Here is a 21651-nt window from a genome sequence, read left to right as displayed (position 1 = left end):
GTTTTACAGAGGAAGGTTGAAGCGCCGACACGCCAGACACACAGGCGGGTTCCTCTCCCCATAGTGTACACCAATCCTTCATCATGGACAATGCTACAAGTAGCACAGTCTAAAGCCTGTGTTGACCCATTGCTGCCCTGGGTGTCTTACTACAAGAGAACTGTAGGAGAGCCATTAGCCAGTGCAGTAATGGCACTGTGTGTTTGGTGAGGAGTGGCTGCATTTAACTAGCCTGCAGAAATCAGATAACTCCACTCAGCAGAAAGGCAGCACTTAGGCATTCGCCTGCATCGATGGAACCTGGGGCGATGTGTGTGTGTGTGTGTATGTGTGTAGGAATTTGTGATTGACAAGCATCAGCATTCGAGAAAGACAGATGATGATGATGATGCATATGAATGTTAGAGAGACAAGCGCACCCCCCTGTGCGGTGCTGTTCTGTAGGCACAGGGACACGGTCACCGTCCACTGACCAAAGGGAATTGTTGCCACAAATTAAAAAACAGGGAATAGGCGAACAAATAGCTTTTCTGTCCCCGTTGGCCAATTTCCATCTCTCTCTCTGGCTGGCTCTCTCTCTCTTACTTTGCATCTCACCCTCTCTTTTACTTTCTCTCTCTCTCTCTGTCTCCCTCTGTCTCTGTCTCTCTCTCTCTCTCTCTCTGCCTCTGTCTCCCTCTCTCTCTTTCTCTTTCTGTCTGTCTCTCCCTCTCTCTCTCTCTTGCTCTCTGTCTCTCTCTCTCTCTTCCTTTCACTCACACTCTTGCTTATACGGGTTTCTGGGAAAGCAAGCTGTATGTTTAATCCTGTGAAACTCTTTGGCACTTCTCCCAAATGAGCAACACAGGAAGCTGTGAGTCGTATTAGGTCATAGCTACCTGCACTGCAGACTAAACTCGAAACTCAATGTGTTTACATGAATCCATCTGGAACGGCCGGCAACCAGAGTCATATATTAATAACCTTTAGCACAAGGCACAGGGCTGTAGTGCTACTTGGAGAGGTGAGGTAGTATGTGTGTGATACATTATTGAGGAGGCTTGGCTTATTTCTCCATGGCCACCAAATTTCCACCAAATATATAACAATTGCTTTGACAGGTATATCAGTAGATATATGGAAAATACAATTGAACAACTTTGGAAAGTTGTTTTATAGTGTAGATCATTGTCGGTACATGCTGTGCCGGTGTTCCCTGCCCTTTACTTTTTTTGGGCTTGAATGTGATAATAAAGGCAATAACTTCATAAAAAAAGTATTTATTTGTATCTCTCGTGGAAAATATGCACTTTCTAAATGGTCCAATTGCGCCTTCCAATGCTACCGTGTGATTGATATGAACCTTTCAAATCCTTCATTGTGGATATAAACAGCCAGTACACCCATCTGTACTCTCCACATCATTACGATGACATGCGTGACAGGCCAACAGCCCATTAGCCGTCCAATCAAGAGCATAAGCCAATCAGAGACTGGTATAGGGAAATGGCTTTGTTTGCAACTGCATGGCACAAATGCATACATTATGTTAAATTATGTTACACCCCCCGCCCCAACCCCCACCCTGACAAGTTTGGTTGAGAATATGAAAGAAGATTGAATGCCTCCCCGCGAAAGAAAGGTCATATTGTGAGGGGAAAAATTAATACAAATCGCCGGACGGAAATCGTGTTTCTGCAGCATTGAATGGATTCTCTCTGACTCTCTGCACACAAATACACACACACACTCACAAGTACACATACAGACAGACACACACACACACTCACACACGCGCACACACTCACACACACACACACACACACACACACACACACACACACACACACATACACACACACACACACACACACACACACACACACGTACACACGCACAGACACACAGGCGGGTTCCTCTCCCCATGTATTTTCTCTCTGCACATAATTTCTCTCTCTCTCTCTCTCTCTCTCTCTCTCTCTCTCTCTCTCTCTCTCTCTCTCAGCCTTTATCTCTCTGTATCCCAGCCTCTTCCTTTCAAACCCAAAACCCAAAATGTCCTAACTTTTCTCATGCACATCTGCTTCACTTCAACTCTCTCCATCCTCCCCCTCTCCCCTTAGATGCCTCATCTCTATCTTTATCTCTCTTTCTCTCTCTCTTTCTCTCTCTCTCTCTCTCTCTCTCTCTCTCTCTCTCTCTTTCTCTCTCATTATAACTCCCTCTTTCCAAGTTAATTAATCCCAACACTAGAAATAGAGTTCTGTAATCAAATCAGAGTCTGAGCAACCAGGAATGGTTCCAATCATTAAGAAACACACATGCGCCACCGGCCCACGGGAGACACCGAACAACAACTCTCCATGTTCACAGCTCCGACAGCCCTTCTTCAACCACTCCGGGTAGCATGGTTGTTCCACAGACCCTTTGCTTGGCGCGCCCGGTCCATACACAGAGTGCTCCTAGGGAGGACCACAGGCTGGTATGACGAATGTCTGGAGGTTCCTGTCTGGCCGGGGCCACTGTGTGTTAGCTCAGCCCACGCAACTGCCTCGTTTCCGGCAGTAGCAGTACTGTGGCGTTGGGGGGGAGGGCCGGGGTGGAAGTTGAGAGTCAAACCCAACCTGAACACAAAGGGAGCGGGGGTGGTTGTGGTGGGGTTGAAGGGGGGGGGGGGGGGGCACCGCCAGTGAGCATCAGTGGAGGGCTCTGATTGGCTCGATGGCTGGGTGACCCCTGACCCTGTCTGTATTGTGGTCCCAGCTGGCCCAGCACCAACCCTTCCTAACTGTGGCTGTGTGTGTGTGTGTGTGTGTGTGTGTGTGTGTGTGTGTGTGTGTGTGTGTGTGAAACAAAAGACAGCTATGTATCTTAATGGCACATTCAGACTATTTCATTGGGATGGTCAGTCACAGTCAAGTCACAGTCAAGTCTATAATAATTTCCTCTGAGCAAGCTGTGGTTCCTGAAGGCCAGAGCGGGGCCAGGCCCGGCCTGGCTCTCTCTAGATCCCCGGACCAGAGCCTCTCCTGGGCCACCTGCTCAGACAGCTGCTGGGCCCTGGCCAGAGGACTGACTACCCCTGTGCCCTGTGCTGGCCTACCCCCCTCTCAGGCTCTGCTTTTGACATGCTGACACATGCACTCAAACTCTCTCTCACACACACAGACACACAGACATACACACACACGCATGCACGCACTCACACACACACACACAAACATGCACATGCATACACACATGTACACACACACACACGTGCATACACAGACGCACACACACACACACACACACACACACACACACACAAAGGGACCATGGACTAGGGCAAATACTCAAACCCTAGCAGCATGACAGGCTGTTTAAGGAATGCCATGTCATTGAACAGATGGGGCCACACACACTCATGCACACACACACACACACACACACACACACACACACACACACACACACACACACACACACACACACACACCAACGCATACAGAATTGTATTTGCACTAGGTCTTATAAGCATGTTACTAAACCGCAGTGATGAAGATACTTGCACTTTACCCCCCAATACTATAGGCCTACTCTTCAATTGATGGCTGTCTTACCTAACTTCTAAAAGGACGATATGTTGCACATAAGAAGAATATTTGCCTGTGAGAACAGAAGAGAGCGAGGAGTCTGCAGACAGGTAGCATTATATGGACCTGACGGCACAACTGTACCCTGTGATCGTGGGGCAAATTCAAACTCAGGGCGCGTTTCAACTACTTTAGATTCCTGATCATGTAGGCTACTGAAACATATAGGCTACAGTGAAAGAATCGCTTCCGTATAGGCCTACGACCTAGATGATGGAATTGCTACCATAACCTACACATGTTAGGCGTTAACATCAAGGCTGGATGAGGCGTGACTGACACATGCGGAACATTACCACCACCCAGATCACTCTTTAAATCCGTTATCCCTAAACGTATTAAAAACGGGATCGCAGTGCAAATGTTTCTAAACACTATCAACACATGTAGTTTCATTCAAAAGACAGGTTTATTTTGTATCTTATCCCCTCATGGGATATTCGCTTTAGAGAAAATAGGCTACAGCAAGCGGTCACGACTGACGAGCAGCCTGCAACTCGCGGTGATTCGTTCATTATTGACCCATCACAAGGTCTTTAAAATGACCAAAGTATCCATAAATAGTGGAGATCAGTACCGATCAGACGGGATCCAGTGAACTCACCCAAGAGAACGGCGGATGATCGGATCCCGCAACGCCTTTTGTGTAATCCAATCCCAGGGAAATGTGTGAGAATCGGTGAATTCACAATTTCTTCCTCTTCATCCACGCTCTGAAACGGAACGAAGCGGTAATAACCGGGAATAAACCTTCTGGGGGGTTTATTTAAAAACGCTGGGACCCCCACTGCGAATGAATGTCGCGCATGTAAGAAGAAACCGAATTAAAAAAAAACAAAGGCAATAAAAAGAGAATATCTAGTGTGAATTGTGTTGTGTAGTAATCTATGATGCTTTGGTTGACTGTGCACTTACTGTCGCACAGATTGGGCTGATCTTCCCGACTCCACCCGCTCTCCCAGCCTTCCCAGTGAGCCCATTGGCACAACCGGCCGGACATGCAAATTCCCTCTTCCCATTGATGTTTTACAAAAACAACTGAGGCTGCGCCGCTTCGGTCGCTCTGATGCGCCACCTGGTGGCCCATGTGTGCGCTTGCTAGCTCCAAAAACAAAAAGGAGAGGAGCAAACAGTGAGATGATGGGAGTTCTATCCCCCTTATATGTGCTCAGGTATAGTTGCCTCCATGTCTCCTGAAAACGCATATACTGTCACAAATGTGACCCAAATGGTTATAAATAATAGAAAAACCTTCAACTGAAAGTGAATTTCCCCAATATAATTTGTATGTGTATACATGGAGTGTTTCAACTATTGGACAGTCAATACACTCAACTCCGGACACAAAACAATCACAAATGGACAGAGTTACTCCTGGAGAAATGATCCGTAGTCTGAAAGGATTGCCTTCATCTCTACAAACTGAATCCAGACTACTAGTTAGGCCTACATGCCGAGTCATGGTCCAACTTTCCATGACGTAAAGACTAGAGGAGAAGAATGTTATTTTTCTTCCCTCCTGGGCATGTGCTGGAGCCATTAACGATGGTTAATTCCCACAACTCAAATGAACAGAGGTTCTAATGCATTGTATAGCTGAACAGTCTGGGCCGCACTACCCTATACTCAGCAGTTGTGACCGATTTCCTGAACTAATTTAGTGTAGGGCCCGAATGCTGAACTTATTTAGAAACAACCTTGACTATGATAAACCAGGTTCCCTCTGATACTAAATAATTTAGAGTAGCACCATCACCCTATAGTGTCCTATGAAGCCAGCAACGAACCAAGGATCTCAGCCGTCAACGCAAATACAGAACAAAGGGACAAGAGGGGAAAAATACGAACCCTGTTCCTCAAACAGGGGTACGCTTACACCTAAGGGTACTTTGAAGGATTTCTGGGGGTAGCCTACTTGGAACATATAAAAATAAATGTTAAGTCATTTTTGTTGCTCTAATAGCGGTTATGAACAAGCGTCAAATAATAACACTTTAATAACATTTAATACCATCTAAATGGACTAATACAAGTTTTGCAAATCTTTAATAATTGCACCTATTTAGTGTTCATGTTTATAAGGAGTATACACATACCATAATAATATTACATTTCTTTCTATTTGTTCTATGCTGGTAAAAGGGGTTATGAGCTGGAAGAATATCTTGGTTAGCAGTCCAGCAGTTAGTGAAATAGTGACCACTGGCCTCGACAATCAACACATAGGTGGGACTAATATTTGACTGGAAAGATCCAAATACTAAAAGAAGATAACGGTAATTTATCTAATTGCATTAGACTATCTTGTAATCGGTTTGCATGCAAACATACACACACACACACACACACACACACACAAACACAGTGTATTATAAAAAGGAGGTATATTCTCACATAGTCCTGGCAAGGAGTTCCCAGAAAAAAACAGTTGTTTGCAAACTGAAGGAAAACGCAACAGACTATTAATAAACCATGTCATATTGTGAAGAGCCTCTTGTCTATTACAACAAGAGGCTTTTCACATAATTACTACCTTCTTGGAACATGTTGCATGTGTAGACCTGCCCATGGCAACATTATTGCACATCATAATCTGCATGGCCTTTGACGTCTACAGTGTATCGTTTGACATCGATCGAGCATAAATAACCAATCAAAAGAAAACTTTATTTATACATTACTGCAGATAATTAATGTACCCCCCATTACACATACGCCAAAGCAGTAATACAAGTATATTTATCATCAACTAAATATATAGTAGCTTTCTATTTCATGATCCCAGTTCAGTGTCAGAGAAGTCACTGGAGTGCATCGTGGAGGAGAACCGCCGTAGTCAAGGCAACCAGTTCAAGTCAAACCCACAGCTGCTCCACCCAATCAACAACTGCCAGTTATCAGCCAGGTCAGAGTTCACACACTGTTACAAGCCAGAGATGTTGACCTGCCGCCCACACACACATGCACAGTAGTTCAGGACTCCTCTCCTCTCGCGACAGCAGAGCATAAACACCCCTGGCCCCCGGGAGCAGGCTCACAAGTCCACAGAGCTCAGGGAGTACACCTCCGGTCCATCCCACACCACAGCGCGTTGTTCATCTAAGCGGCCCCTTCGATGGCGGCGGCCCCTTCGACGGCGGCGGCGGCGGCCTCTGCCTGCCCCTTGCTCCGCTCCTGGTACGCCCGGTGGACCTCCAGGAACATGTCCCGGCAGGCGATGCTGGCGCCAAGCTTTGAGCAGATGAGGAAGGAGCCAGCCATCTTGCGGTGGAGGGAGTAGCTCTCCTCGGGCGGGGGCGTGAGGCGGTGGCGCAGCATGACGGGCACCAGGCCGTGGATGCGCTTGGTGGTGCTCTGGCTGCTGAAGTCAAAGGGCTCGGCGGAGGAGAAGGCCTCGCCCAGGATCATCACCGCCTCCACGTGGGCCTCCTGGAAGGCCTGGCGAGCGGGGGGGGGGAAAGGGGTGAGGGGGTATGGTGTGAGTATGGTTCATATGGTTTTAATAGAGCGCGGTGTTCACTCTCAGACCATGGCTGTATACTTTACGGTGCAGCTCTGGTTGAACTGCCCAATAGGTACATAATACAACCAGCGCAACTACTGCTATCACCACCACTATTACAACTACTACCACTACTACTACTACAACTGATTTGATTTAAACACAAATGAGCAATGTAGCAATTTCATTTATCGCCTCATTCTATAACCATAACTGCAGTAAATGGAGTCCACTTAAGAACCCTATTTAAAGTCAAACGGCCGTTGCGCCATATAACTAATGACTAAATATTTCCTCCGTATAATTAAGCACTACAGGCAAGAGTCTAAATTATCAAGCGTAAATCAGCACCGGTCACAGAACACGGCTCGCTTTCCACCGCCGAGCGAAAAGCAAAACACCCCTCAGACGGAAGACGTCTGGGAGGCGGAGCAGATTGCGGCCGGGGGCCCGGGGCCGTGCTGAGGCAGCGTGACCGTGCAAAAAGCCAGCGGCAGACGGCGGAGGAGTTTGACGGCCCGGACACGAGTGGAAAATAAGCTGAGCCGGGGCGTGTTAAATATGAATGAAGGCCGCGTTGAGGGGAGGGGGGAGATCCAATAAAAAGAGCCTACCTTGGTCTCGAAGCCGGTGAGGAATTTCAGGTCCTTGGATTTGGAGAGAACCGTCGCTCGATCGCCCACTGAGGCCGCGTGCACCACCTGAAGACGTGCACACACACGCACACACACACACACACACACACACACACACACACACACACACACACACACACACACACACACACTTTAGTGAACAAGGAGGAAAACCTAAAAATGTATATAACCAATTTATATTTAAGCAATATCACACGAGAGGGAGTTCGCTGTTGCAGTGAATATCAGCACTGCTGTGTTTCGGTCGTAGGTATGAGCCTGTAGGCCGAGTGCGGAAGATAATCACAGCCTTGCTGATATTCATTACAACAGCACAACATTTTGTAAATATAACCATTCTACAAGCACCATTTATTAGTTAACAGTAATAAGCAACAACAGATGATGATTCTGATGATGATGATGATTGATGATGATGATTTGTTTGTTTATTTAACATTTTTTTGGCTCCGCCAACAAAAACAGAACCGCAACTGGACTGGGACTGAACTGTTGCCAAGCAATACATAAACACACTAGCTAGTTAATAACTAGCTATTGTGTTACATGCAGAGTGAAACATGTATAGTTTAAAGTCCCAGTGCTGTTATACTCCATATCAGCACTCATGGAATGCCTCTTGTCCAATCAAATTACTTGGTCGGCTCTAACTGTTGTATAATGGTATATATATATATATATATATACAGTGGGGCAAAAAAGTATTTAGTCAGCCACCAATTGTGCAAGTTCTCCCACTTAAAAAGATGAGAGAGGCCTGTAATTTTCATCATAGGTATACCTCAGCTATGTGAGACAAAATGAAAAAAAAAAATCTAGAAAATCACATTGTCTGATTTTTAAAGAATTTATTTGCAAATTATGGTGGAAAATAAGTATTTGGTCAATAACAAAAGGTCATCTCAATACTTTGTTACATGCCCTTTGTTGGCAATGACAGAGGTCAAACGTTTTCTGTAAGTCTTTACAAGGTTTTCACACACTGCTGCTGGTATTTTGGCCCATTCCTCCATGCAGATCTCCTCTAGAACAGTGATGTTTTTGGGCCTTCGCTGGGCAACACAGACTTTCAACTCCCTCCAAAGATTTTCTATGGGGTTGAGATCTGGAGACTGGCTAGGCCACTCCAGGACCTTGAAATGCTTCTTACGAAGCCACTCCTTCGTTGCCCGGGCGGTGTGTTTGGGGTCATTGTCATGCTGAAAGACCCAGCCACGTTTCATCTTCAGTGCCCTTGCTGATGGAAGGAGGTTTTCACTCAAAATCTCACGATACATGGCCCCATTCATTCTTTCCGTCACACGGATCAGACGTCCTGGTCCCTTGGCAGAAAAACAGCCCCAAAGCATGATGTTTCCACCCCCATGCTTCACTGTAGGTATGGTGTTCTTCGGATGCAACGCAGCATTCTTTCTCCTCCAAACACAACGAGTTGAGTTTTTACCAAAAAGTTCTATTTTGGTTACATCTGACCATATGACATTCTCCCAATCCTGTTCTGGATCATCCAAATGCTCTCTAGCAAACTTCAAACGGGCCCGGACATGCACTGGCTTTAGCAGGGGGACACGTCTGGCACTGCAGGATTTGAGTCCCTGGCGGCGTAGTGTGTTAGCGATGGTAGCCTTTGTTACTTTGGTCCCAGCTCTCTGGAGGTCATTCACTAGGTCCCCCCGTGTGGTTCTGGGATTTTTGTTCACCGTTCTTGTGATCATTTTGACCCCACAGGGTGAGATCTTGCGTGGAGCCCCAGATCGAGGGAGATTATCAGTGGTCTTGTATGTATTCCATTTCCTAATAATTGCTCCCACAGTTGATTTCTTCACACCAAGCTGCTTACCTATTGCAGATTCAGACTTCCCAGCCTGGTGCAGGTCTACAATTGTGCTTCTGGTGTCCTTTGACAGCTCTTTGGTCTTGGCCATAGTGGAGTTTGGAGTGTGACTGTTTGAGGTTGTGGACAGGTGTCTTTTATACTGATAAGGAGTTCAAACAGGTGCCATTAATACAGGTAACAAGTGGAGGACAGAGGAGCCTCTTAAAGAAGAAGTTACAGGTCTGTGACAGCCAGAAATCTTGCTGGTTTGTAGGTGACCAAATACTTATTTTCCACCATAATTTGCAAATAAATTCTTAAAAAAATCAGACAATGTGATTTTCTGGATTTTTTTTTTTTTCATTTTGTCTCTCATAGCTGAGGTTTACCTATGATGAAAATTACAGGCCTCTCTCGTCTTTTTAAGTGGGAGAACTTGCACAATTGGTGGCTGACTAAATACTTTTTTGCCCCACTGTATATATAATTCAGTAAAGCCCTCAAACACCATTGTATGCATTGTACACTGATACGTAGCTTGGCCAACATAAAACCTCCCGTGTTACGTGTCACATAACTTGGCTAATCCCCTTTGTACTCTGTAATGATCCTACCTGTATGTAGTCATCTGTGAAGGCCTCGTCGTAGCCTCTGCATGCACCGAAGTCCAACAGGATGACCTAATATTGGGGGATAACAATACATGGTCATATCTTCTGCCAGGTTCCTCCGGTTAAGAAAGGAGGAGGAGGAGGAGGAGGCTGTATAGGAGGAGAAGGAGGCTGTATATGCAGACAGCAGGACTGTGCAATGCTTCAATAGATGTGTGTAGACAGGGTTTATTTGTATGCTTACAAATGTCATCAACGCCGATGAATGTCATGAACTTCAAAAAATTTACAAATGTCGATTTGGTTCCTGGATATGTTACGAGATCCACAGCAAAAGGACATGTACATCAGCCTGGCAGGGAGGCATGTTGTGGTTTCATTAAGCGTTTCACGCGGTGCTGGCGCGATGAAGGGGGTGCCGCCGTCCTCACCTTGTCGGTCTCGGCGTTGTAGAAGAAGTTGGCCCAGTTGGGATCCGTCTGCATGAACCTGAACTCAAAGAGCTCCCGGAGGCACAGCTGCAGGATGCTGAAGCAGATCTGCAGCGGCGAGGGTGACCAGAGCGTTAGAGCGGGAGAGAGTCAATCAACCGGTTGACATCGCTCCCACTAAGGTCCAGGTGCACCGGGGGGGGGGGGTTACCTTGTTCCTGGTCTCCTGACCCAGGTCGACACAGCGGTCCAGGGGGACTCCGTGGATCAGCTCCATGGCGAGCACCCTGCGCCCAGACAGCTCCTCGATCACCTCAGGGACCTGGAAGAACTCATGGCCCTCCAGCAGGGACCTGGAACACACACACACACACACACACACACACACACACACACACACACACACACACACACACACACACACACACACACACACACACACACACACACACACACACACACACACGTACGTCTTTCAGTCATGCCAGTTGGAGGAGGTGGGCAGCTGGTCTTCGTTTTGTCAAGTTAAGTAGTTATTGTGCATCAGACCAAATATTTAGAACAACATGAATCTCCCAGAGGAATGGTCTTGTCCATACGCGAGAAGGTTCGTTATCATTAGTGTAGAGTCCGGGGGGTTGACAACAGACATGGTTTTGTCTGATGATATTCTCAGGGCTCGGCTTTGACTTTGGCCAGATATACAGTCATTGGAATGTGAGCAAGAGAAAACTTGCTTGTTGCTTTCAGTGTCATCTATCTGGATGCCAGTGAAAAATGACTGGAGCCATGAGCCCTAAATCAAGCCTTTTAAATCAAACTTAAAAAAAAAGGTTTACTATCTCTAGTGAAATGTGTCATTGGCGTTTCCATAGAAATGAAAACGGTAGTTACCCTCCAATTCTAAAACACTGAGACTTCAAAATCTGATCAATTGACCTTGAACACATCTATTTGTTTAACAAGGACTGTGTGTGTGTGTGTGTGTGTGTGTGTGTGTGTGTGTGTGTGTGTGTGTGTGTGTGTCAGTGGAGGCTTCTCCAGTGAGGAGGGAGGAAGATCCTCCTTAATATTGTTGAGAATAAAAAATTTAGATTGCCCAGACTACTTTAACGAATTGATGCCCTTAAATAGGGCTACTTTAATGCCTTTGTTTATGTAATGTTCATTTCCCTGGGTAAAGGGACATTAGCACCCTCCCATTGACCCCCATTAATTTCCCCGAAAGTGTTGGCGGCCGGTGAATAACATGGGGTTCAATGGGAGAGAGGAGGAAAGTCCTCCTCTGAGTGGGTGTGACTAGCTAAGGGATCCGGGTCCCGCCTACGTCTATTCACGAATAGGCTGGGGCCTTGGCTGTGCTATGAACTAATAAGCAGGAGCCCTGGCTGTGGAGCAGCCCAGAGGGAGGGGTTATCCCCTCAAGTGTAGGCTACGAGAACCAACAAACCCGCTCATGTATCGTCGTATGCCTCGTTTCCAATGAGTGGTGCGCTACTGTTCGTTGCGGTACAGTGCGGCTCTTTTCGGTTATATTGGCGTTTCCGTAGCCCTCGGCCGAGGCGAGGAGGATTGACTTGATCTATAAATGAAGTCCCTCAATCTTCATTCTGAAACATTCATTAACATCCACATTTGCCTCAAACAATGTTAGGCTTACAGCCCATGTAAATAGTTGTGAAATAATGTTCTTGTTGTTCATTTAATTTTTTGTTACTCTGACTGTTCTGTTTGATATTGTGAAAAGGATTTTAGTGAATTCATTGATTCAGCACATGATGCATTTTAAATGGAATCACTTTTGTTCTTGTGTCTTCATTTTTTTTTAACAATTGTAGCTGAAAATAAACATAGCCAAATTATAACCAATAGCTTCAGTCATTGAGGGCAAAAATAGGCTGTGTGTGTGTGTGTGTGTGTGTGTGTGTGTGTGTGTGTGCTCCAACAACAGCCCACCTAAATTTCTTGGCGCACTCCGCCTCTCTCTTGTAGTCACACTCCCATGCGAGCTCCCTCTGGAGAACCTCCAGGCTGCTGTCTGCAAACAGGCCTGGTGCAAAAATAAACAGCATGGGGAAGAGGAACAGAGAAGAGACACATTAAGACGTGAAAGCCCCGACTACTGTCACAAAACCAAGCATCTAAAAACAACAAAATGCTTCTGGTTACGGATAATAGTCCTACATTTAATATATATATTTTTAGAATAGGTATGTGTATGCTTATTTACACAATTCATAATGTATTTAACCACCACAGCTGTGCTGTATTATCACAAAAAAAGAGACAGCCCCATTACAACCCTCAAAGTATAGCAATATATTGGTCTGTGAAGATGGTTGCCTTCAATAAATGAGGTGTTTGTAAATGGACAGCACATATATAGTGCTTTTCTAACCAGCGGCAACCAAAAGCGCTTTACAATATCGCCTAACATCCACCCATTCATACACACATTCATGCACACATTCGCAAACTTGCACGTTTACATGCACCGCTTAATCCGATTACAGCCATACTTCGACTATGCTCCTCAATTGGACAACTGCAATTGTCCCGAGTATACATGGCAGTGAGAAAATTGATTCATTGGCTGAAGCATGTCATACCCCTGTACGATAGGTGGCGCTCTACCCATTTCAACTAGTTGTAATAGAGCCACCGGCTGACCTCTTAACCTCACCAGCATCAACAAACTCAGGCGGCATTTGAGAAAGATGGCATACGAAGAGCAAGACTAAGAGCTACATCCTTCTACATGTTGTATGTGATGTACATGATAATTACACAAAATAGATGCACAATAGCGCTCTTGCTTTTGCTGTTTTTGACGACGACAACAACACGACTATTGTCTGCTACTTCTGGCTCACAGCCCCGCGAAAAAAACTTGAGCATGCACGGAACACAAAATCCGATTCCAATCCGATTGAATGTACACATGCACGATTAATGCGACTATCAATCGAATAATCTAGGAGTCTTAGTCCGACTATGAGAAACCCGATTCGGTCCGATTTTAGTCAGACTAAGGTGTATACATGCATAAAAATCGAATCAAAGTCGGACAATTCCAATAATTTGGTTTTGTCGAGTGTCATGTTAACGCACTCACGGACTCAACCATGCAGGGCGACAGCAAGCTCGTCGTGAGGAGTCAGTGTGAGGGACACCTCGACACTCAGCTAGGCGAATCCGAGGATCTAACTATCAACCTTCCGGTTACCAGCCAACCCCGCTCTACCTCCTGAGCTACTGCCGCCCAAGGATGCAATTGTAGAATGCAACTGGCTCTGTATCAGTCAGTTGAAACAGTCGGCTGATTATGTAAGTGTACGCTGTTGTCAGAAGGCCAGACATAGTTGGTGCACATCTGAAAACGCTTTTTGAGTGTGGCTCAGCCAAACATGGAGAATAGCCAAGTCTTCCCATAAATGTTTCAAATGATTACTCAACGAGATGAATTACCGTTGACACCCGAGTATCAAAAGTCACGTGACCAACACACGAACTGACTGAAAACCACGGCAGGGCAGAAGGGTTGCTTCACCTCGATCAGGACTTAAATAAAGGCCCCCAGACACAGCTGACGGGCTAGTCATGTCAGGGTTACGCCTTGTTAACATGACTATTGCCCGGGGTGGACAAAGGGGGGTTAGTTACAGTTAGTTGTTGTTCAGAATTCACCTAGACTCTGCATAGCCACCCCCTCCCACCCCTTCTACTTATTGTATGATGAACGTCCTGGCCCTTAATGTATCCTCTTATTGTATGTCGTACTTAGTTATAGTACTTAGTTGTGTGGCCTCTTATTCTAGCTTCCTTTGTGGTGTACGGGATTGGGTTAACCTAGCGATTGTTAGTGCCTGGCACTTGGTTCTATGAACAACCTGACTGTACCAACAGCGATATATTGGTTCACCTTCATCTGACAAATGTACTTATTGCAAGTGGCTTTTGAAAAAAGCGTCTGCCAAATGCCCTCAATTTAATTGTAAATCTTACCATCTGGCAGGACGACACTCATCTTCAGTACAGACATCAGGTTGTTTATGTCACTGTGGATGCTCTCTGCTACTCCCGGGTACTGCCATGGGCAGATCAACCAGAAAGGCACGTTTGAGTAACACTTCGCAATACCACATGACACATGCACTACTTTTATCGCTTACCTGGATTTTCATGGCAATTTCTCGGCCGTCTTTCAAAACCCCGAGATGCACCTGCCCGATGGACGCTGCGGCAAATGGTTTGTCGTCAAAAGATAAGAGCTGATCTCTCCAGCCTGAGCCCAGTTCTTCCGCCAGAACTTTCTAAACAGACCAGAGATAGGGTTCAAACTGCTGTGGTGCGATGCCGAGCTGATACATGTGTATTTATGTCACCATCATGCACTGGGCCACATCTAGGTAGATTAATTGCCAAATCTATATTGATTGCCTCTGACTACGAGATATCCTTCATACAGTCGTACATTTCATTAGTTTGGTATACCATTACTGTTTACTGCAGTACAGTAAGTCAGTACACTGCACCTTGTGTAAACCGAGAGGTCGTACATTGTGTCTCCTGGCGGTGGGCCTCCACTTACGTTCATCTGCCAGGGGGGCATGAAGTCGGCGCTCTGCCGGACCCTCTCAAAGATCTTCTGCAGCTGGGGGTTGATGAAGGAGTTGTCTGGAGGGAATATCAAAACAGTGTGACCCTCATCGCTTAAGTTCGGGACACACATTCCACACAGACGTGTTATATGTGTAACATTTCACACAGACGAGGGCGGCATGTGGCTCAGGAGGTAGAGCGGGTTGGCTGGTAACCATAAGGTTGCTGGTTCAATCACCGGTGCCTCCTAGCTTAGTGTTGATGTGTCCCTGAGCAAGAAGCCTCACCCTAACTGCTCCTGACGAGCTGGCTGTCGCCTTGCACAATTGACGCCACCCTCGGTGTGTGAACGTGTGAATGTTAGGCAGTTTGTAAAGCGCTTTGAGTGGTCACTGGTTAGGAAAGCGCTGTATAAATGTAGTCCATTTAACATTTACATGAGGTTTCCGGAGGCGCATGCGCATTTCAATCGGACGGCCAATTGAATGGCTGCCTCAAGATATCTGAAGTCCCTCCTCCCCAGACACTGATGCGCCCTGATGAGATCAGACTGTGTCTGTACGGAATCGCCCTTCGTCCTCCCGGTGACCATTGTTACCGAGTACGCACCTTGGATGCTGAGCATCTGGCCGATCTTGAGTGCGGCACCGCGGACCTTGCATAGCGTGTTCACTATCCTCTCTGCGTTGGCCTCGGACAGGAGCGGAGAGTCCATCACCGCTCCGGCGTCTTACACACACACACAAAAAAGCATTTAGATCTGTAGTTATCATTTATAGACAAAGCGCTGAAAGTAAAACATAAGAGGAGCGCAAGAATTATTGTAAGAACTCATTACCATCTCAATTATCCTGGAATGAGATCCTCTCTTATGGCACACAAAGGATTTGGTTGGATTTAATAGTGGATTTGTTAGTTTGAAGCGGTGCTATTAAAGCGGTTGTTTAAATTAGGGCCTCTAAGGCCCATTGATGCGTCTGCCATCAGAAGACCTGTGGGGATTTGATTGAAGCACTTGTTAAGAGCGCACTGGTTCCATCGGCAGCAGGTACTGTTAGGTAATCGAGCAGAACGCCAAGCACTGCTCACCGAGCGTCTGTCTATGGAATGTGCCAAGAGTCCTACGTGGAATAAGACCTTTTTATTTTGTCAACTCAGTAAAAGCCGGAGGAGGAGAGGACAGGACAGGATTTAGCTTGGCAAAAGGAGAAATAAAACCGGATTTAGAGCTTCACCTCCTGATCGTTTGCTGCCAAAGGACTGCTTTGCCACCTCTGCAATGGCACCGATCCCCAGCCCGACTGCAAGCCCTGCAGAGTCAAGAGGGAGAAAGGTACGCTTTATTGTCTCAACCTCGTCTCAAAAACATCCTGAATATCAATAGCAACAATCTCTGTATCCAACTAAAATAGCACATAACATTGGTGCAGTTATATTTGAAATCCAAACATATTCTGGAGAGACAAAGACATCGACAGGTATAAGATATTACAGAAAGGTGTCTGGAGCAGGGAAGCACATTTTAATTTGGGAATATATAAAATTTATATAATTGACATACAAACACATCAATTTAACTCTTCTTTGTTACAATGTAATCTGCATTATACTTCATGCAGATGAGGTTTTTATCTATGACATTCTCAGAATCATATTTACCGCCAAAGTTAGCCAGCCTGCTTATCCTAGTGGCAGGAACCTTCCTCTCCCTGGCCCGGTCGCTGAGCTAGGGAGAAACATTCAAACAGAACTCTCATCAACAATCCCTGAAACTACAAGAAGTGATGAACAGCATGATGCTGTCATGCATTACAAATTGACAAGCCTCTAAAAAAAAACTGCAAGTGTTGTCAAGAACCAGCATCATTTCCTCAAGGACAAATCCCTGCCTGTTGTCGAACCTTTTGTCGGACGGGTTTGACCAAGGCCTGCTTGGCCTCCCGTGCCTTCTTAATGTCCTCCGGTGTGAGCCTGGCCACCACGGTGTCATGGATGAACCTGGCCTGGTAGCGGTGGTGGAGGCCTGCTGAGGTGTGGAGGAACCTGGCCGTCTGCCTCGGCCAGCCCGCTCCTCCTTGACTGTTCCCCTGGGGTGAAGGCCCTCCTACATCGTCAACATTGGAATAGCACGGAAGTCACACATATTATATGCATCACGTTATACGAGCATGTAGAAACCCAGCCAATTTTGGTTCATAGTTTAGAACTTAGATAAAAATGTGTAACCCTGCAAATTTCCCCACTGTGGGACTAATAAACGATTATCTTATCTTATCTTAGTTGCAAGTCATTTCAGTAGAGAGCATCTTAGTTTTAAGGTAAATTAAATGTCCCATGACAAGCCACCAGGTGTGGTGTGACTAGCCGTTACAAGCCGTTTTGGAAATCTGCCCCTTATGACATCACAGGTGGGCATGTCTACCTAGATGTATGCTGGATAGATCAGTCTACCAGCCTACCCAGTGGACTGTAGCAAACATTGCTCATCCATCCATCACACATCTAGGTGGACACGCCCACCTGTGATGTCTTTTTTGCAGATTTCCAAAACGGCTTGTAACGGCTAATCACACCACACCTGGTGGCATGTCATGGGACCTTTAACACTTCTGTGTCCTGCAAGTACGCAAAGATCTTCAGAGATCCACGGCGCTATTCAGAAACCGAGGCCCTTATTACGGGTGAGGACCTATGTGTACGCGAGGACCCCCCCTAAAGAAGGGTGTTGCAACACAAAAACCTTCTTTACAGCGGTTTGCATAATCGCTGATTGGTCGAGTGGAGAATTGGGGTAGTGTTGTCTTTTTTGACAAGGAAAACACAAAAATACATGCTGGTTGCAATAAACCAACAGTGCATTTAGATATATGGCCTTTTCAACATGTTTTCAATGGAGAATGCTCGCAATTGCGTTGCCAGATTTGCTCATCAGTTGATGTAGAATTAGGGTTTGACAAAACACTATTTTGTCAACTTGTGTACACTTCAACGTGATGTGGAAGCATAAATGCCTGCAGATTTGCAAAGATCTGCATTGTTGATCTGCACAAACATGCTGTAAGCGGAACAATGAGCTTTAGTCAACACGCTCCAATGTGTAATGCACTAATTCAACTGAATCCACTGTGTTAACTTCTACCTGCTAACGTACCTGTTGTGGACTCTGCTGTGGCTTCAGGACCAGCATGGCTCTGCCTGGATTCACCGGCTGAGAACTCTGACCCAACAGACCACTGGGCAGCCTCTTCCGGCTCCATCTCCCAGCCCTCGGCGTCAGGGAACACGTCCTCTTTCAAAGACTGCTGATGCACAGCAGTAAGTCAGGTTAGCAAATTAATGCAAAATATTGTCTCGGATAGTTTCATCATTCCACAGCCCTCTACTCTGATAGCCGGTGTGTGGGGAGCATTCTGGAGCACACTGGTAGCCGTAATGACACCTCATCCACTACTAGTCGGGTGATGAACTTGTAGTGGAAAACCGCTATATAAATGCAATCAATTATTATTATTATTATTGTGAAAGGATAAGTTATCTATTTTGGATCCAAGGGCCTAACCACAGATTCTAGAGAGAATACACCATAACTACGCAAATTGGTTCACATATATCTGCTGAAAATATACGTTAACAATTGTTTTCCCAAACGGTTGTTAAATGAGCATTGAATCAATCAAGTTTGGTTTAATTTCAAGCACAAACTGAACTTTTGAACTCCAAATACACCCTGTTAGGATGGTGCAGCGAAGCTTATAACCTGGCCTTGGATCTTACTAATTACAAGACTTGTAATTAGTTCATTACTTCATTACAATGATCTATGTCGCCTAGGCAGAATTTTACTTCCTGGTCCATAGAATTTTGTATTTAAAACTTGTTTGTTAAAACTTGGACATCTCATACCACCAGGTGTGAGTGTGATTAGCCATTACAAGCAGGTTTGAAAATGTGCAGCATTGTGACATCACAGGTTGGCGTGTCCATCTATCTGTCACACATCTAGATGGACACGCCCACGTGTGATGGTGCTGGTGAACAGCATTGAGGTTAATCCGACCCAGCCAGCAGTGGAAAAAATATCTGAAAGATGCACTGTTATGTGTCCGGAAACATAACTATTGATCTAATGATTGATTTGTTACCATTTTTTCAATACAAAAAACTGAGACATGTTACAGTACACCCTCAACTTCCAGTTTTTAAAAAACTATTCATGAATAAAAGTTTTTAGACTAATGTCACAATGCCTTGTTGACTTCAATTCTAACCTAGACCTCTATACAGGAAGAAGTCACCAAAGTCAACAATGTAAATAATGGTGTCTACACTCTAGAATCACGCTAAACAATCTGTGAGTTGGCCATTGGATCCCAAATTGCAAACCAACCCTTTAAAATACATAAAAACACAGCCATTTTAGGAAAATGTGTATAAGGGTGAGTGCAATGTCAAATTACCTGTATGAAAATTATTTGTATGAGGCCCACTGAAGAATTAACTTACATGAAAAAGCAACAAAAAAAAGTCTGGTAGCTAAATACTATCTCGCCAAGGGCACATATTTGCATTTGTACTCTTCTGAATGTCTATGTTAAACTCACAGCCTTGCTGCCTCCCATTGCAGTGCCCACCAGTCCTTCCACCATATCCTGGGCAGCTTGGGCTACACCCCCGAGGGATGAGTTGCATGCCATCAGCCTAAGATGTTCCCCTTGCGTGTTCACCAGGGCAGACCCCACTTTACCTGCGCCCCTCATCACCTGCAGCATCTCAGCGAGCTGCACTGTGAAAGCACACGAGAATATATATTTTTTAAATTAATGAATCACACCATGTAACAGTGCACACTATCACCATACTTACAAAACCATTCATAGGTAATTCTTATTATTAACCAAATGTTTAGGGATAATTATAAAAGGCAGGCAAACAAAGGTGAAATATATGCAATGTCCATGCAATGTATTAGCGGCTGGTTCAAGTCATGGGATAATGCGTAATACACATTTATTAAGGAAATAAACCGTTCAATCCACGATTTTGAAAGGGTTGTGTTAATATCAGATTTACATTACACGACCTCTATCACGTTAGACAATATGTTGACAGGTCGGGCAGAAGTTGTGCAACGACTGAAGATACACCAATAATGACAAATAACACAGTCAATGACAATCACAACGCATCTCCTCTAAAGGTTTCCCGCAATCACCCTCACTCCTAATAATTGTCTTACTGTTTAAAACGCGATGGAGCAGAACACGATGTCCTCTAGTTATGAACAGTTTAGTGAATGAAACATGCTAGTGTTTTGTAACGCTGTGGTATCCGGAAGTGGAGGCTAGACTGACATGTCAGTCAACCAACCGAAATTCAGAGAGTAAGAAAAAGGGCGTAACCCAGGAGGTTAATTGGTTTTGTAAACCTATGGGGGTTGAGAAACAATGCGCTGAACCAGTAATCGTCGACGAATCATAATAAAAAAAATAGAGGGCTTTAAATGACAACGTCCAATAATAATCACTTGAGTTGGTAACCTTTATGAGTGGTTGAGTGTCATGAGGTGCCTTGACTGTAAAAAATAGGTGTCGCACAATGTTGATTTTATGCTGACCTGTGATTTTAGTCGAGACAAAAGCCTATGATTCAACAGTTGTAGATAGATATTACAGATAGAGACAGACAGACAGACAGACAGACAGACAGACAGACAGACAGACAGACAGACAGACAGACAGTTAAATAGATATAAAGATTGAAGGATGGATGAATGGAACCATATAGAGATTTTTCAGGACCTACTACAATGATCACAGTTAGCCCCACAGCAAATGTCAATATTAACCCATCTATTCTAAAATTATTACATTATGCAATATGCATATCGCAGATGTAAAACTTTTTCAAACATTTATTACCTGCCTAGCTTGTGCATTATGCCTTAATTTAGGATTCAGTGACCAGAAGATAATAGGCACTAAAATCATCAGGTCACTGAGCTGACCATGCCTGAGTACCACCGTTTGAGAGAATGAATTAGAGGCTGTGAAAGATGAGAAGATCATGGGAGAGAGAGAGAGAGAGAGAGAGAGAGAGAGAGAGAGAGAGAGAGAGAGAGAGAGAGAGAGAGAGAGAGAGAGAGAGAGAGATTTTGACTTCTGTTTTGTTCACCTGCTTTGGCAATGTAAATGTTGGTTTCTCATACCAATAAAGCTTTTTAAAATTGAATTGAATTGAGCGAGAGAGAGAGAGAGAGAGAGAGAGAGAGAGAGAGAGAGAGAGAGAGAGAGAGAGAGAGAGAGAGAGAGAGAGTGGGCTAAAGGAGGAGGGGAGTCGTGCCGACGCCATATATGGGCACACCATCGACTCTGCGTTCCTATTGGCTGCGGGCCGTATGGAGCTGCTTGTCAACAAGATGG

The 21651-nt window shown here is 45.2% G+C and overlaps 2 protein-coding genes across 3 annotated transcripts in view; both read right to left on the bottom strand.

Moving 5' to 3' along the window:
• Positions 1-4299, bottom strand: part of numbl (NUMB like endocytic adaptor protein) — a 48159-nt gene extending 43860 nt beyond the window's left edge. The window contains 1 exon segment of the mRNA XM_079733740.1: positions 4219-4299. The gene's annotated coding sequence lies outside the window, so the exon portion shown is untranslated.
• Positions 4300-6262: 1963 nt separating this feature from the next.
• Positions 6263-20556, bottom strand: coq8b (coenzyme Q8B). Of its 2 annotated transcripts, none has more exons than XM_079731138.1 (16): positions 20469-20556; positions 19834-20015; positions 18384-18534; positions 17134-17336; positions 16892-16958; positions 16468-16542; positions 15842-15961; positions 15222-15307; positions 14803-14943; positions 14636-14717; positions 12587-12680; positions 10842-10983; positions 10631-10738; positions 10203-10268; positions 7731-7817; positions 6263-7052 (listed from the first exon to the last, which is right to left on the bottom strand). In XM_079731138.1, coding segments are annotated over exons 1-16 (1944 nt in total). In that variant the 5' UTR covers positions 20470-20556; the 3' UTR covers positions 6263-6713. The 2 variants fall into 2 exon arrangements, with proteins under 2 accessions (XP_079587264.1, XP_079587265.1); XM_079731139.1 differs by having other exon boundaries at positions 18384-18531.
• Between the last annotated feature and the right edge of the window lie 1095 nt (positions 20557-21651).

This window comes from Pollachius pollachius (assembly GCF_949987615.1).
Source record: "Pollachius pollachius genome assembly, chromosome: 3".
NCBI lineage: Eukaryota > Metazoa > Chordata > Actinopteri > Gadiformes > Gadidae > Pollachius > Pollachius pollachius.
This window is presented reverse-complemented; position numbering and strand designations above follow the sequence as displayed.

Coding starts and splice junctions, on each gene's coding strand:
- coq8b (XM_079731138.1), bottom strand. Junction 15,308..15,841: donor CCAGATGCTCAGCATCCAAG/GTGCGTACTCGG, acceptor TATTCCCTCCAG/ACAACTCCTTCATCAACCCC. Junction 10,739..10,841: donor GTCAGGAGACCAGGAACAAG/GTAACCCCCCCC, acceptor TCGCCGCTGCAG/ATCTGCTTCAGCATCCTGCA.